Below are 15,903 nucleotides of genomic sequence, written 5' to 3'. Positions count from 1 at the left end.
CGATTGGTTAAGTTTCGGACCTCGTAAGGCAAGGCTTCATAAAGGACTTCGTGTTCTAGATATATATACACACACATAACTTGTTTGCACATACTAACCATGACTAACTTCTACTCTTTTTAGTTTTTTTTGTCATATTTATGAAGTTCCATGGTGGGGGTTTGTAGAGACTAACCTCAGTTTAACCGTAAATAGTCCAAACCGTGAACTGAACTTTTGCTTACTGGTTTTGTTAAAATAGTTGTTTAAACATGTTTAATGTTAGATTCGAATTTTAAAAATCATTTTCACAAGTTCTTTGATATTAAGCATGTGGAATCCATCTATGAACTCGTTGTGAGATGGAAACCAAACCAAACCGAAACTTTTGCTTAAAAGACTTGTTGTTAACTTTTTAGTTGTAAAACTTAAATATTTTTCATTTATAAATTATTATACAAGATCTATGATATTTGGGCATGTGGAAACCATCAAGGAACATATTGTGAGATGGAAAACGAGCCAATCCGATTTTTACTCGCTTAAGACACATAAGTGTGTTTCTAGCTATCAAGACTTGTATATTTCTCTAAAAATAGTTTACAAAATGATTTTAATTATTTTTTTAAGTACTTGGAAATTTTAGATCCAACTTGATCTCATAACATAGTTTGGACTGACAAAACCGAGCACTCGCTTAACGTACATTGTTAGTTCTAAAACAATAGATCTACATACTTGGTTAAGTCTTATAAAGTTTTATTGAGTTATCTCATAACATTCATTATTTTGGAAAGTTGACTTTGGGTTTGACCAATTATCAAGACCCGAACCAACAACCCGAACACTCGTTAAAGACCCGTTTTAGTATCTTTGTCCCTAAGGAACTTGCATTTAGCATTTTCTCACCTTATTACTTAACAAAGGTTAAGTAAATATTAAGGTTAGATACTTTAACCCGGTTTCGAGCAAACTTACATTTTTAAAGGGTTATTATTATAAATTCTTAAATAATTACATTATAAACCTTGAACTTTAATTGTTTACTTTTTGCAACAATTATTTTATTTAAAGATCTTCAAGACAACCTTTCTAAATCCAAGACTTTCTTTTATTTAGGCTTCATACTTAACTCGTCTTTCCGGCAAATCTTCAAATTACCAGCTTTTCAAGTTTATTACTTGAATGTGAGTAACTTCATACCCCGTTTTCTATCTTTTGTTTTGGGGGTGACATTTCATCTTATCTCAACTAAATTTTTTATACTTGGATCTTAAACCACAAACGACGTTATATACTTTACTTGAATAATTGCTCGATTTGGTGTTCTATGCTTATTTGCATATGTGTTTATCGCTTTTGGATGGTGGAGCTATAAATCCTAGACCATTTGGCAACCCCTAATGGCAAGGTGTCGTTAACGTAATGCAATTAACGATAACAATAAAATCCTAAACTATTTGGCACCCCCTTATAGTTGGGTGTCGCTAACTTGTTAGCGATAACTATTTTATCCAAGTTTATAGCTCTTATTTATTGTTTCGTATACTAGTTTGTGGCTTTTCTTACTATATACTATTGTTGCTCAAACTTATGAATTGCTCACCAACCTTTGTGTTGGCAAACTTTATTTTATGAAATATTACAGGTTTACATCTCGGTTGATTTGATGCTTGTGGAGAAAATGAATGTCAAGACCTTTAAGTTATTAGCAAAAATGAACAATATTTGATTTGCTATATTTTGTTATATTTTGTATTGACTATCTCTTGAATATCGTTATGTGACATTTTTGATGCTGTGAAATGAAATGAGTTTGCGAAATATATTCTTGCTTTAATTAGTGTCATGCGCTTATGGGCAATCGTTACACCTCGGCATGTTCTGCCGCCTTTGGTCGGGGTGTGACAATATAAATGTACATGATTAGCAAAACAAGGTGGAGACCATCATGGTCTAACTAAAATTATGACTCAGCGTAATTATATACCTGTATAAGATAAACAAAACAAGCGTTGTTGCTTATTCGTAGACTTGCAAGGAAACAAATTATATGTGACACAATGAGCTCATAACCAAACCATACAATTGTATTCTTCCCTTGTTCAGCAATGATCACCCAATTAGGACAATAAACATTCATAATGGTACGGTTGATCGACAACCTTATGAATGCGGCATGTCTTACCCAATAGATCTATCGGTATTTCCTCGGCTTATACAAGTTAAAGGTTATGATAATGATATGGGACTTCTAGCGCTACGTTACATGAAACTCATGCTCACCATAAAAGGTTGTGCCTTGTTTTCTTGTCATCGCGTAAAAATAATATAGTATGATTCTAAATAAGTTCAAACAAATTAAAGAAATGTTTTTGAAAATGAACAAATGAATATGAAGTATGTTATGTGGTGAATCCAAGAAGAACCAGAGAGTGGCATTTGGTGGCCGGTTGCAACCAAAGGAGAAGGTTAGAGATTTATGGAATATAATTGATTTGAAATTGAAATGATATTTTATTGATAAAGGATAGTTACAATATATATCAATTACGGAAGTGAAATTAAAGAAAGAGTTACAAAGTAATAAATACAATAATTGACTATTATCAATCTTCTTCAATAATAGAGTCACAAGTTATGGCATGATTTTAGCTTGATTATTAATTCTATATAATTGAATTAATAATATCATTCTTTAGTGTTAATATGCCCCCGCAAGATTGACGGTCTTGTAGTGAGTCCAATCTTGGACATGAGAAGATGAAATCTTGAACGTGGAGTGGGTTTTGTGAGAACGTCTGCTAACTGATCATCCCCGGCAATGTGCGTAACTCGAATGGAATGATCATGCACTTTTTCTCGAACGAAATGGAAGTCAAGTGCTAGATGTTTCATAAGTGAATGAAAGACGGGGTTGACTGAATATTGTGTAGCACTTAAATTGTCACAAAAAATTGTGGGGATGGTGATAGAGGTGAAACCAAGCTCTTGTAATAGAGAGTTGACCCATAGTAGTTCAGTTGTCGCTTAGAGCTCCATGCGATTGGATTGGACTCTCGATAAACAACATAACCTGTGGTGCTTCGATAATTGTCTTTGTCTCCTGCCCAATCTGCATCGGTAAAGGCGTGTAGTTGCAATGGAGACTTGTAACGTAGTAAGATACCTTTATTTATGGACCCATGAAGATACTTAAGTAGGCGTTTAAGGGCACTCCAATGAATAGTGGTAGGAGCGTGCATAAACTGAAATAACTTCTTAACCGTAAAGGCAACATCGGGACGTGTGAGGGAGAGGTATTGTAAAGCACCAACTAAGGACCGGTATTCCGTTGGTGAGGGTATATGTATGCCTCCATGTAAGGTGATAGGCTCGGAGCATGTAATTGGTGTGGGCATCGGCGTGCAATCACTCATATTGGCACGTTGTAGAATATCTTGGATGTATTTGGCTTGAGACAACAGTAGACCAGAGGAGTGTGGAATTACTTCCACACCAAGAAAGTAGGATAAGTTCCCTAGATATTTTAATGAGAATTTATTGGCAAGGGAGGAGATGAATGTGTTGATGATTTGAGAGTTGGGTCCGGTGATGATAATATCATCAACGTAAACAAGAAGATAAATGGGATAAGAGCCGGAGGAGCGTACAAACAAGGAAGGATCAGATATAGTTGGTTGAAAACCGTTGAGATTAAGATAAGATTTTAGTTCTTCATACCAAGCACGTGATGCTTGACGAAGACCATAAACGGCTTTGTTTAGCTTGCAAATGTGAGTCGGAAATGATGGGTTTACAAAACCAGGTGGTTGAGCCATGAATACATTTTTTGTTAGAGTGCCTTGTAAAAAGGCGTTATTGATGTCAAGTTGACGAAGATTCCAATCGTGTGACACGGCTAAGGAAAGGATGAGACGTAGGGTGGCGGGTTTGACAACCGGGCTAAAGGTTTCGGCATAGTCAATGCCCGGTCGTTGATGAAATCCTTTGGCTACGAGACGAGCCTTTAGACGGTCAACGGAACCATCGGGTTTGTACTTTGTACGAAATACCCATTTAGATCCTACAAGATTGGAAGCTTGGTCGGATGGGACAAGAGTCCAAGTATTATTTTTAATCAACGCATCATATTCTTCGGACATTTAATTTCTCCAAAGAGGGTGTTTTAGAGCTTGTGTTATGGTTGAAGGTTCATTTATTGGACCATTCATGGTTGTGTATAGCTGAAAATGAGGATTATGATATCGAGGATTTGGTTTTCGGATACGAGATTGGGGTTGTGGTTCGGCGGTTGATATGGGGTCGAGATTATGTGAGTTGGTTGCTGAGTTTTGGGAATTATATTCGGTAGCAGGGGGTTGAGATATAATAGGTTGGCCTTGGGTGTTGGTTGGGAAAACGGAAGTGAGTGGGGTGTTGAGTGTGGATGGGTCATCTAATGGGCTGGGGAAGCAGGGGGTATAGAAGTTGTAGATGGGCTGGAGGGAAAGTTAAAGGAGGTGCTTGGGCTAGGTGAAGGGTCTGGTATGTTAGATGGGCTGGTCTTGATGTTTGGGCATGTAGGGGAGTGTAATGGAATGTGATCAGTAGTACGAGTTTCATTTTGAGAAGGGGTGTTGGTGGTGATAATTGGTATAATGAGAGAATGCCAATCATGAGCATTTGGTGGTGTAACGTGGGTACTTGTAAGTTCTTCAAATGGGAATTGGTTTTCAATAAAGTTGACATGTCGAGATGTATGTATTTTATTTGAAGTAGGATCAAGTGCATAATATGCGCTTTGAGAAGGAGAGTAGCCTACAAAAATACAAGGTTTAGATTTAGGGTGTAATTAATATGATCGTAACCAAGGAAAACAAAGGCAACCAAAACTTCTTAATTTTTCATAATTTGGTTGTTTGTTAAATAATTTGTGATACGGTGAGGTGTTTTGGAGAGTAGGAGTAGGTAACCGATTAATGAGATAAGCGGCTGTGGTCATGGCAAAGGGCCAATAGTTCGTTGGCATTTTTGCATGAGTAAGAAGTGACAAGCCGGTTTCGACGATATGACGATGTTGACGTTCGGCATATCCGTTGTGTTCGGGTGTATGTGGGGGTGAAGTGAGGTGAGAGATACCATGAGACTGAAGGTGTGAGGAAAGTTTGATGTATTCGCCGCCATTATCATAGAATAATTGCTTAATAGTTGTTTGGAAATAGTTTTCCACAAGTTTTTGAAAACGAATGAATGTGGATAAAGAATCGGATTTATTTTTGATCAGGTATAACCATATGTATTTTGTAAAGTGGTCTACAAATATTATATAATATTTATAGCCATCGGTTGAAGTAATTGGTGAGGACCAAACGTCGGAAAATATTAATTGTAAAGGGGCGTTAGAAGATAAAGTAGATTTATAAAAGGGTAATTTGTGGCTCTTGTTTATGTGACAAGAATTACAAGTATTATTTGAGTGTGAAATGCAATCAACAGAAGAGGATAAAATCTTTAGAATGGTAGTATTTGGGTGACCTAATCTATGATGCCAAAACTTTGAAGAACTCTTTTGAATTGTGAATGTAGAGGGAGGGTGAAGAAATGTAGAGGTAAGCTCATAAATCCCATGGCTAGCTTGTCCTTTAAGGAGTAGGAGAGTAGAACTTGGATTCTTGATAAGAAAAGTGCCTTGAAAAAATTGAATTAGAATATGATTATCATAACAAAGACGGGATATAGAAATAATATTTCTAGACATGTTGGGAACACAAAGAACGTGTTTGAGTATGAGAGTTGTGTTTTGTGTGTATATGAGAAGTGAACCAATATGAGTGATTTTGAGAGACGGACCATCACCAATTATAATTTCCTCGGTGCCATCATATGGTGCTTGATTGGTCAGCATGTTTAAGTCATTTGTCACATGGTGTGTAGCTCCACTATCCAATAACCATTTTGTTGTGGGTTGAATTTGCATAGTTGTCATATTGACTTGGGGTGTGGTTTTGGTAGTGGGGTTACGTATGAAGGAGGGAACGGTTATATGTGGCCTTAATTTCTTGAAGACGGGACAATTGGTAAGGGTATGTCCTTTTGTATGACACCATTGGCATTTGCCAAGAAAGGGTCTTTTAGAGGAGATATTTGGTGAGGAATTGATGGTGGTATTGCTAACCTTTAGAGTTTCGTTACCGTTTGCCATAATGGATTATGGTGGCTTAGCGGCTGAAAACGGGAGGGTAGCGTGGAAGCAATTGACTGTAACAGAAGTATAGCACAACAGGAGGTGTGTAGCGGCTGTGTTTGTGACTTGCAGGGCTTCAAAGATGATGACCTATTGGCAAGAGAAACAACGGCTGTTTGATCGAGGCTGTGATACCATTTAAAGAATATAATTGATTTGAAATTGAAAAGATATTTTATTGAGAAAGGATAATTACAATATATATCAATTATGGAAGCGAAATTAAAGAAAAAGTTACAAAGTAATAAATACAATAATTGACTATTATCAATCTTCTTCAATAATAGAGTCACAAGTTATGACATGATTTTAGCTTGATTATTAATTCAAAATAATTGAATTAATAATATCATTCTTTAGTGTTAATGATTGTGCTTTGTTATTGGATGTTGTGTTTTACTTTGTTTCTTGAGTGGGTTTATAAGAGTGTAATACAAGAATGGCTTCAACTTTTAACGATAAAAGAAACAGCTCACAAGCTAGGGAAGCTTAGGAATAAAAGAACAGCAAACATAAGCTACAAAATGGGAAAACCCGACACTTACCTAACAAGATTATCAACCCATTCTCAACTTGAACTGACCCGAAACATCAAGATTAACCCAACATAGATTATCGGTAAGTCAACCTTTCCGGTCTTGGTTAAATAGCCACCGGAGGCAAGGAGCGTAGTTCCTAAACATAGAGAGAACGAGATAATGATTCAAATTCATCACAAAAAAAGAAAAGACAATTCTACTCTCCATTATAATCACAATAACACATTCACGAATCGCCATTGCATCACCAAAAATAAAAGATAGAAACTTTACAAAGTTATATTAAAAATACTTAAATGAATCCAAGATGATGGTGTACTATTAGTTATGGGCATCAAAGTTTGAGAGATGATTAAAAAGAGTCACCATGATTACCAAGTGAATTGGTTCTATGGTATCGACACCTGAAAGATCCAACGTGGGTGGTCGGGGAACAAAGGCAATTAGGTTTCGAATCTGTGTGCCCCCTCGGCGTGGCCAAATGTGCAATCTCCGCGTAGCAACGAGCTGTTGTCTGGCTGCTATTCGCATTTGGCATATGCGGTTTTTTGGTTTCTTGCAAATTTAGTTTTCCTTCAAAGCTTATATGTTGAGGCCTTTCTTGTTTTGCTTCCATATCTTGTCTTTTTTTCTGTTTCCAGTTGTCACAAAATATAATTAAACATCATATCGATGCAGTCTGTTTAAGATGCGACCAAATTGATGTTAATCAACCGTGTAACATGCGAAAATAATCGTTTGGTACGACTAGGCTTGTTCATAACTTATTTAATGATTATTCATTTATGTTAGAAAAGAAAAGAAGGAAAACTCGTTAAAACAAAAGGAAAATTGGATTTAACTAATCCCAACTAATGAATGTTGGCAAATAACAGTCCCAATTAACTAACAAAATGTGTGCTGACAATCCCATTTTTTAACATATTTACTTCTAACGGTCCGTAACTAACATAATTCTAATGTTGTTAGTCGCCAGAAAACTCAACATGCACACCGCCACCATCTAAACACCGCCACCACTTGAACACCGCCGCTAACCACCACCACCACCTGAACAACACCGCTGACCACCACAACTACTAGAAAATGGGTGAATTTGCTACAAACATTTCTTACAATTTTCTGACAACTTAAAATTTCTGACAAATTTTCACAACTTTTCGGGAAAAAAACATTAAAATTTTACACAAGTTTCCTGAAAAATAACGGCATAAAACAGGATTGTTGAAATTCCGTCAGCAAGAGTGATTTCTTTTCCGACAACTTACCAACAATTTTTTAATCATTTATTACTTTTGAGCCTAAGAAAAAAATCATAAATTAACACAGTTTTGTAGTAGTGCTCCTGAACACCATCTAAGCACTGTCACCACCACTTGAACACCACCACTAACTACCATCACTTGAACATCACCATTGACCACCACCTCCAGAAAACTACCACTACCACCAACCAACTACCACCACTTGGATGCCGCCAATGGACTCTGGCGGTGGTTCCAGGGTTCCGACGGTCTAAATAATTGAGGATTTTACTATAAAGGTTCCTAAAGGTCCGATCTAAGATTACAAAGAGGTTTGGGATGAAAATATTGAGTTTCCCGGCCAAAATTATGTTTCTGGCGACCAGTGATGAAGGGCATTAGAATTTTGTTAGTCACGGATCGTAAGGAACAGATATATTAAAAGACGAGACCTTAAGCAGACGTTTCGTTAATGGAGAGTTTAAGACTGTTATTTGTCAATAGTCAGTAGTTAGATTATTTAAATCTAATTTTCCAAACCAAGATAAAGATATATATATATATATATATATATATATATTACAAATAGTTTTGAATAAGTAAATTAAAAACTATATATTTGGTTTGAAAGTTACTTATGAGTATAGGTTGATAAAATTTTGATTTGCATTTTCAAATTAAAATAATAATAAAACAAGAAGGTGCAAAAACAAATGCATATCATAACTGTGTGTTTTGATTGGTCTAAAACAACATATTTAGACCTTGAAAACTCAAATAACATTGTAATCAAAACCTTATGAAACACTAACCCGTCCAAATTGATATAGACGCCCCCTTAGCTATAACTTACCTCAAATGGGACATAATTTTTAGATAAAATAGAACTTAATGACAATAATGTTAATATTAATACTAACCTGTCGGTAATTGCTATCAACGTTTTTCCCAAGAGAGAGAGAAGGCGTGCAGGTTATGTTGCATGAACATAATTTTGGGCAATCAAAAATAAAGATAAAAATTTTAGAGGTGATGGTCAAACACCAATAATTACTAAATTTGGATGGTGATTTTGTGACCATTAGTTTTTTTATCTATCTCAATCACCACCTAAGTTTGTTTTGTTATCCATTTCTTAATCCAACCGGCCATTCGTTTTTACTAAGTAAACGCATGTTGAGATATTATTGTGGATAATTTAATATCCGTTTTCTTATCCTTATTGATAGGATGAGTTCGTAAAATGGTTTAAGATATAAAATAGAATGTAAGATATTCAAACCTCATTGATAGAATAACTTCAAATGACTTTTCTTGGCAATCCAAGAAATTTCAAATAATAAACGAGTTTTAGTTTTATTCAAAACTATTCAATTTGTTTAATTGTTACAATTTTGTGAAGTATTTTTATAAATGTCACAATTTTTTTAGATTAAATTTTTATAAACATGTAATTTTTAAAATTGTAAAGTATTTCAAAAAATGGCAAAATGCCACCACGAGCTAGTCCAATCCAGTCGTACAAAGCCTTTAAACGTCTCTAAGTTATCTTCAGTTCCGGGAAAAACCTACCCGCCCGAAGGTCCACTAGTGATAAAACCCAAACGTCATCAGGATCGAACTGAAGATCACAAATATCTCAGTCTTTCTTCATTGAACCACCAATGATAGGGGTGTTCTTCCGGTTAATTTTTCGGGTTTCGAGTTTTTTGGGTCGGATTGTTTGGGTTTTTGGCTTGGAAATAGTGACCCAATAACCGACCCATATAAACTAAAGTTGTTCGGGTTGGTTCAATTTTGGTGTTTAATATTTCAAATACCAAAGACCACAAACCAAAAATGCATATGCATATATAAAGAAAAGATACTAAATGTTCAGGTTTTTTTTCAGATTGTTAGGTCGGGTTATCCGGGTTTTTTTTTTTTTTAGAAAAAATGACCTAACCAACCCATTTAAGTTTCTAGTTGGTCGGGTTATTCAGGTATTCTCTAATTCAAGATGCTTATGGTCGGGTTTGGTATTTGGATACGGTTAAAAAAAAGCACCCCACTTTTAACAGAAAGCTTATTAGTTAAAGATGATTCCAAACCTAAAAATGAATAGCTTAAACTGATACTAATGGAATACTATCAAATGTATTTGTAACCACCTTTGAAACTATTCATCTTGTTCAGATAACAGAGTACATAAACTTGAAAACTATTCATCTGTCTTTAAACTAAAAACAAACTGACTCAGTCCCACTCTTGCATCTAGCTTCATCAACATTATCCAAATTGAGAAAATACATCATCGAACCTTTCTCAAAATGTCGACGTAAACAATTGCTAATGTTGGCTGTCAAAATGCTGTTTGACATTCTTCACTTTGTCGGTTTAGTCCATGTTGTCTCTGATGTCTTCGAGTTACCATAATAAACCTGCTTTGATGATTCATCCCAATATGCCTGCATAAAGTAAGTTCATAACAGCTTGTTAAGAGAAACCAAATCAAGGCATTAATGTTAAACCGTTACAAAATAGAATGATTTAAAAAAACTACCTGCCATCCTGTTGGGAGTTTTTTGGAAAGCTCAGCAAGATCCGGCTGTTTTGATTCGTCACTGGCATTTGCTATATTTTCTTCGGCTTGTGTTGATTTTTTAGCTCTCTTTCGCCTAACTCTCTCCCGCCTTTGTAAGAAAACCAAAATATGGTTACAACTTTAAAATATACAAAAACACAACTAAAATGAAGGTAATTCAAACAGCTTACCAATCACCACCAAGCGGCTGAAAGTTGGCATTGTCTTTGGCTTCTCCTGATGCAATCTGCTGAGCATGCCATTGCTGCATCATAAAAATGGGATCCACCATAAGCAGCCATCCAATTTTCTTATAAAATTCAAAGAAAAAAAAATTGAATATCAAACCTCAATTTCTCGTTGTCGTTTCTTTTTTAAAACCTCTAATGCATTTTCAGGCTCATCTTCTTCATCTTCATGCAATTCCTCTTTAACAGCCATCCACTGAAAGTACAACCATCAATATCTAATACAATCCATCTTGACATATTAATTATTAAATGCGAAAATTTACCTTATCCACCAAGCCAGAAACTTTCTTATTCGCCCTCAAAGTTGGAACCGTTGCAACAGTTCTCCTTTTTATACGCGTAACTGAAAAAACAATTATTATTTGGATACCATAAACAAAAATATTAATATAAATGAAAATGTTCCAGATTTTACCTTTCGGTTGAGCCTTAGTAGCCGGTTCTGTTGGAGCAACAGACGGAGTCGACACCACAGAAACATCACGTTTTACACTAGAACTTTCTGATAAATGAGAAGAAGCTGAAACAGAAGGAACTACTGTAGACGATTTGGTCTGATCAGAGACAAAATTTTCATAAACCACATTCTGCAAACCTGAACTAATGACCGGTGCGGTTGGTATAGCCCCATCTGGTAAAGTGTAATATGTCACGGGCTCTGGGTTCACTACTGGTGCATAATAAACGGTTGGGAGGGGAGCGGCTATATGAGACCCATTAGTGTCTACATAATAACTGTTATTTGGGATTTCAGTGTTTGTTTGTCCATAGTAATCATAACCGGACCCTGGGTATGTATAACTATATTGTTCTCCATAAGAGTAAGGTTGTGTTGTCTGTATATCTGAAGGTTGTGGTGGGAAAGGGGTTTCAGGCGGCTCGTCTGGAGGTGGAGGCGGTAAAGGTTCTTCATCCGGTGGTGGTGGCGGCGGAATCCAGTCATCATTTGGAGGAGGTGGAACGCCAGACTCTTGCTCAGGTTCCCGAGAATCAAGATGGGCCATGTTCTGGCCGCCCACTTCATCTTTAGAATGAATTGCAGTAGCAGTATCTTCAACTTCCATCTCGACATCCATGTCATCATCTTCCACCGAGTGGTGGACATTTGGGTTAATATCTGTCGGAATTGCATTCTCATGTTCACCATTGTTTTCTTGAAATCTGTCTTTGGGTTCGTTAATTTCACCAGTATTTGTGAGTTGTGAATGTTTTAGAACTTCACTGTTGATGGAGGATTCCAGAATCTTCAGCTGATTTTCAGAATGCAACCAAAAAGGAAGCAACGATGATCCATATGGTACTAGTGACTTAATGTCTGCAAGCCTTATATCAAGTTCAAACTTCAGATTTTGTATCTTGTCACTGAACCCTTCAGACCTAAATTTTGTCATTAAAGATAAACAAAATAACATCAATAGTATGCACATGTTATACTGCAATAATAAACAAAAAAAGATAAGAGAAGTGTGCAACAGTAACAAAGAATAAGTTTATACCCTTCCAAAGATTTTAATCTTTCTGATAGACTTTCACAAAGTTGCAGAAGACGAAAAGAATCAGAAGATTCGCCGCCATGACCACCAATATCTTGAATAACAGAATCATTATGGTGGGCTTCAGCATTACTCAAAGCATCACAAGATTGTGTAACAAAGCCCTCATCTTTATAATTTGCCATGATATCTGAGTAGTTTTCATTATGCACTTTGGCCTGAAGAACCACATCATTTGTGGATTCATTATTAGCTTGAGTATCAACAGAAGCTGCATGTGTTTCTTCAATTTCTGACATGGATTTAGGATCATGTACTGATTCATTTCCTTGGGTCAGAACATTAGGGGTTTCCCAAGAAGTTTCACCAGTCACAACATTCCAATAATAATATGAATTACTTTCCTCATGCAACACCATTTTCCAGCCCGAATCCACATCCCCTGTTGTCTGCATATCAGATGTCAATAAAACAGAGGCCGGATCCAGTGTATCTACATCTTTGTGTAGTGGCTCGGGTTTATCATCTTCTATAACACTAATTTTCTCCAACTTTGGCTCGGGTTCCTTGTTCTCTTGATCAACTTTCTCAGTAAAAAGGTTTTGATCTTCATCTGCTTCTGTTTTATCATGATTGTTTACCTTTATCTGCAAGCAAAAAACATTATTAGTACACGTTTTGTAACATTAAATTATTCAAGATCATGTAATCTAGCACACTACACACCTGCTCATCCAGCACAGTTGGGTTGTTTACTCTAACTTCATGGTTTACTTCTTTACTCAATTCTTCCTCTACTTCTTCATCACTATATTGTCCAAGCAATAACAGAGGATTTTCTGGCCTTTGATCTGAAAACAAGATAAAAACATGTCAGTCGCCATAATATAAAGCACACATAGTCCTGACTACAACTAATTTTCCAGTAGATACTTAACAGAAACTTCTCATGTTAACAATTGACCTAAACTAATAATAAAGAACTGTGAAAACAGTTAGATATATCATATGATGAAAGCACTTTGCATATCATATCAAGGTCACCTGCGACATTGGAAATAAATTAGTAACTCAGAATATAACAAAAAGGCAGAGACATACGAACCACTATTCTTGTTGCAGTGTTGAAACTCTGCGTGGAACATAACATGTCAGGAATTTCAATCAAAGAAACAACGTGGCAAGGTTGAACGGGCTCGGAAGACCAACTGAGTTTCCAATACCACAGCCACGTAACATTCTGAAAGGATTATCGTGGAAGAGCAAACATGATGTATAAAGTAAAGATCAACCAATACAATGATGCCCTCTACAAAGATCAGTCCATGTAGAAATTTGACGGAACCCACCTGAAGATGATGGTGAACTGGGTGACAAAGCTTGATTTTTTCCATTGCCTCCAACTCCAAGTTCTTCTTGGTTAGACGAATCACCAAAGTCTCCTATAAATGTTTCAGTAACGATAAATAATCAGATCATCAATAACACGTTACTATAAAATCACTCGGCTTCTAGTAACACAAAAAATATTTTCATTCCAAAAAGTAACATGCAAATATAGGAAATAGCATGAAGCTAATAAATAACAAAAGTAACTACAGTCTACAGTATTCAGGTGTACATGATGGGTTATGATATAAAATATGAAACGATGTTTGCTTGCGTGATATTAATGCACGTGAAAACAGAAAACCAATTTTGTATTAATGTCATCGCATGACCGTTGATTTAATATTTTCATATATAACTGGAATCCCTAATTCACCAACTTATGAATCAGCCTAACGAGTAGATTGAAAAAAAATGCAACAATCCTTTTAATAAATGGAGTTCCCGATCATTTGCCTTTAAAATCCAACGTGGCCGGAGACATAACACGTCAAATAAAATCACTCAGCTTCTAGCAACACCAAAATAGCTACAAGGTGATAGGTGATGATATTAAATTAGAAAGGATGTTTGCTTGCGTGATATCAATGAATGAGACAATTAAATTTTACTATGGAGAAATAAATGGAAGGCTAATTCACCAAAACTGAGAATTAGCTTGAGAAAATTTTAAAGGGTTATAGGATTCTAATACTCCCAACTTTCATCTATCGGCCGAAATAAATCCCAACTGAGGTAATGCTTACAGACATTCCCAACTTTGAATGTATTTTCCTCCAACAATCCCATGTGTATTTTCAACATCATCAAAAAGCTAACTAGGTTGCTTTCAGTTAGTATGGGAATGCTGAAGAAAAATACGTTCAAAGTTGGTACCGTCTGTCAACATTTCTGGAAATGGGATGAATCCCGGCCAATAGGTGAAAGTTTAGAGTATTAGAATCCAATAACCGAATTTTTAAATGTGACAAATTTTCAACAAAATAGATTCGACCAATTAAGGAATCGGAGCTCCGGATCATTTATATTTAATTCTTACTAAATACAAAAAAGATCTTAATGAACTTTATGAGTTTATTCATAGGTCAGATTAAAAGGCAAGCTGAAAGTTGGAAGAAGCAATATTATCACTATTTTTAAACATACGATACTACATCTGCCCTGCGAAAACACACACACACACGCACACACACGAACTATGCATTTAATGCGGAAAAAGACAAGACATCAGTCGACGGCCAATATTTGAGATATCAATTATCGCGGTGAGATATTGGTAATTTTAATATAATGCAGCATTTCACACAAACACACACACACATATACAGCAATTTAACACTAACAATTCTGTATACTCTCCTACCATTAACAAATTAACCATTTGCAGCTTGCAAAACACTAACAAGTGTAGCAAGTAGAAACTTATTAAGACATAAAACACTAAAAACTGACAATTAAGACTTAAAAAACTGATATCTGGAAAATCGGTGATACATCGGTGAATATTGCCTATATTATGATACTATGCTAGAGGTCCGATAACCGCTATAGCACCGATATTGACTGCATAGCACGCACAAACAAAAGCAAGCAGTAAACAAAACACGAGAATTGATGTTAATCCTTCATCCACCGGCTGCAAGTGAAGTTTTGTTATTATTGAATAAACAGTGACCTAGTTTTATAAATTTAATCTCGAATTAAAATGAATTATTAAGATATAAGTAGTATAGTATAGTATAGTATACCAGAGGGTTCCGATAGAAGATCGAGTTTGACTCTTCGATTGGCACCAGCAGCCTTCGCTGAACGTCTACGCTCCTTACGGTTACCCATCGCCCAAAACAAAATGATGACGTTTCGATTGTCTTCAAGTTATATAAACCCTAGGGCTAGATTAGATTAGATTAGATTAGATTGATTGATTATTCTGCTGGTGAATTGTATTGTATATGATCACAATAATAACATATGATATTATGATGTTTTTTCCCATTTTAACTTGGTATTAGTGGGCTCTCAGGTCCGTATATGTTGGGCCTATCCGAACCGGTTCGATGGCCCATGTTATAGAAAACCGGTATCAGAGAATAAGACTACGAACCAGCATACGATCTAACGGGTTGGGTTGGGTTGGGTTGGGTTAGGTTAGGGCCAGACCGGTTTTTGGTGAAGTGGGTCGGGTTATAGACCGGGCTGGAGGGCCCAAACCGGTTTTT

The 15,903-nt window shown here is 36.0% G+C and overlaps 1 protein-coding gene across 5 annotated transcripts; it reads right to left on the bottom strand.

The window, feature by feature from the left end:
• Positions 1–10,117: 10,117 nt before the first annotated feature.
• LOC143531088 (uncharacterized) lies at positions 10,118–15,568 on the bottom strand. 5 transcript variants are annotated; one of them, XM_077026471.1, is made up of 10 exons: positions 15,433–15,568; positions 13,645–13,737; positions 13,022–13,146; positions 12,299–12,942; positions 11,218–12,179; positions 11,066–11,145; positions 10,900–10,995; positions 10,743–10,816; positions 10,531–10,660; positions 10,118–10,435 (listed from the first exon to the last, which is right to left on the bottom strand). In XM_077026471.1, exons 1-10 carry the CDS (start codon positions 15,518–15,520, stop codon positions 10,352–10,354), a joined length of 2,376 nt encoding a protein of 791 aa, XP_076882586.1. In that variant the 5' UTR covers positions 15,521–15,568; the 3' UTR covers positions 10,118–10,351. The 5 variants fall into 5 exon arrangements, with proteins under 5 accessions (XP_076882586.1, XP_076882589.1, XP_076882587.1 ...); XM_077026474.1 differs by having other exon boundaries at positions 13,234–13,737; positions 15,433–15,526; XM_077026472.1 differs by having other exon boundaries at positions 13,397–13,737; positions 15,433–15,526.
• Positions 15,569–15,903: the final 335 nt, after the last annotated feature.

The sequence above is a fragment of the Bidens hawaiensis genome, unplaced genomic scaffold (genome assembly GCF_021521415.1).
Source record: "Bidens hawaiensis isolate Kalapana, Puna unplaced genomic scaffold, B.hawaiensis_p1.1 tig00009076_1, whole genome shotgun sequence".
Taxonomy (NCBI): domain Eukaryota; kingdom Viridiplantae; phylum Streptophyta; class Magnoliopsida; order Asterales; family Asteraceae; genus Bidens; species Bidens hawaiensis.
This window is presented reverse-complemented; position numbering and strand designations above follow the sequence as displayed.

Bases quoted from the DNA above. Each gene is read 5' to 3' on its own strand.
- LOC143531088 (XM_077026470.1), bottom strand. From the start codon at position 13,689: ATGGAAAAAATCAAGCTTTGTCACCCAGTTCACCATCATCTTCAG. The intron at 13,147-13,396 runs GTATGTCTCTGC...TCTTGTTTTCAG, and splicing joins TGCAACAAGAATAGTGGTTC to ATCAAAGGCCAGAAAATCCT. The intron at 12,180-12,298 runs GTATAAACTTAT...GACAAAATTTAG, and splicing joins AGATTAAAATCTTTGGAAGG to GTCTGAAGGGTTCAGTGACA.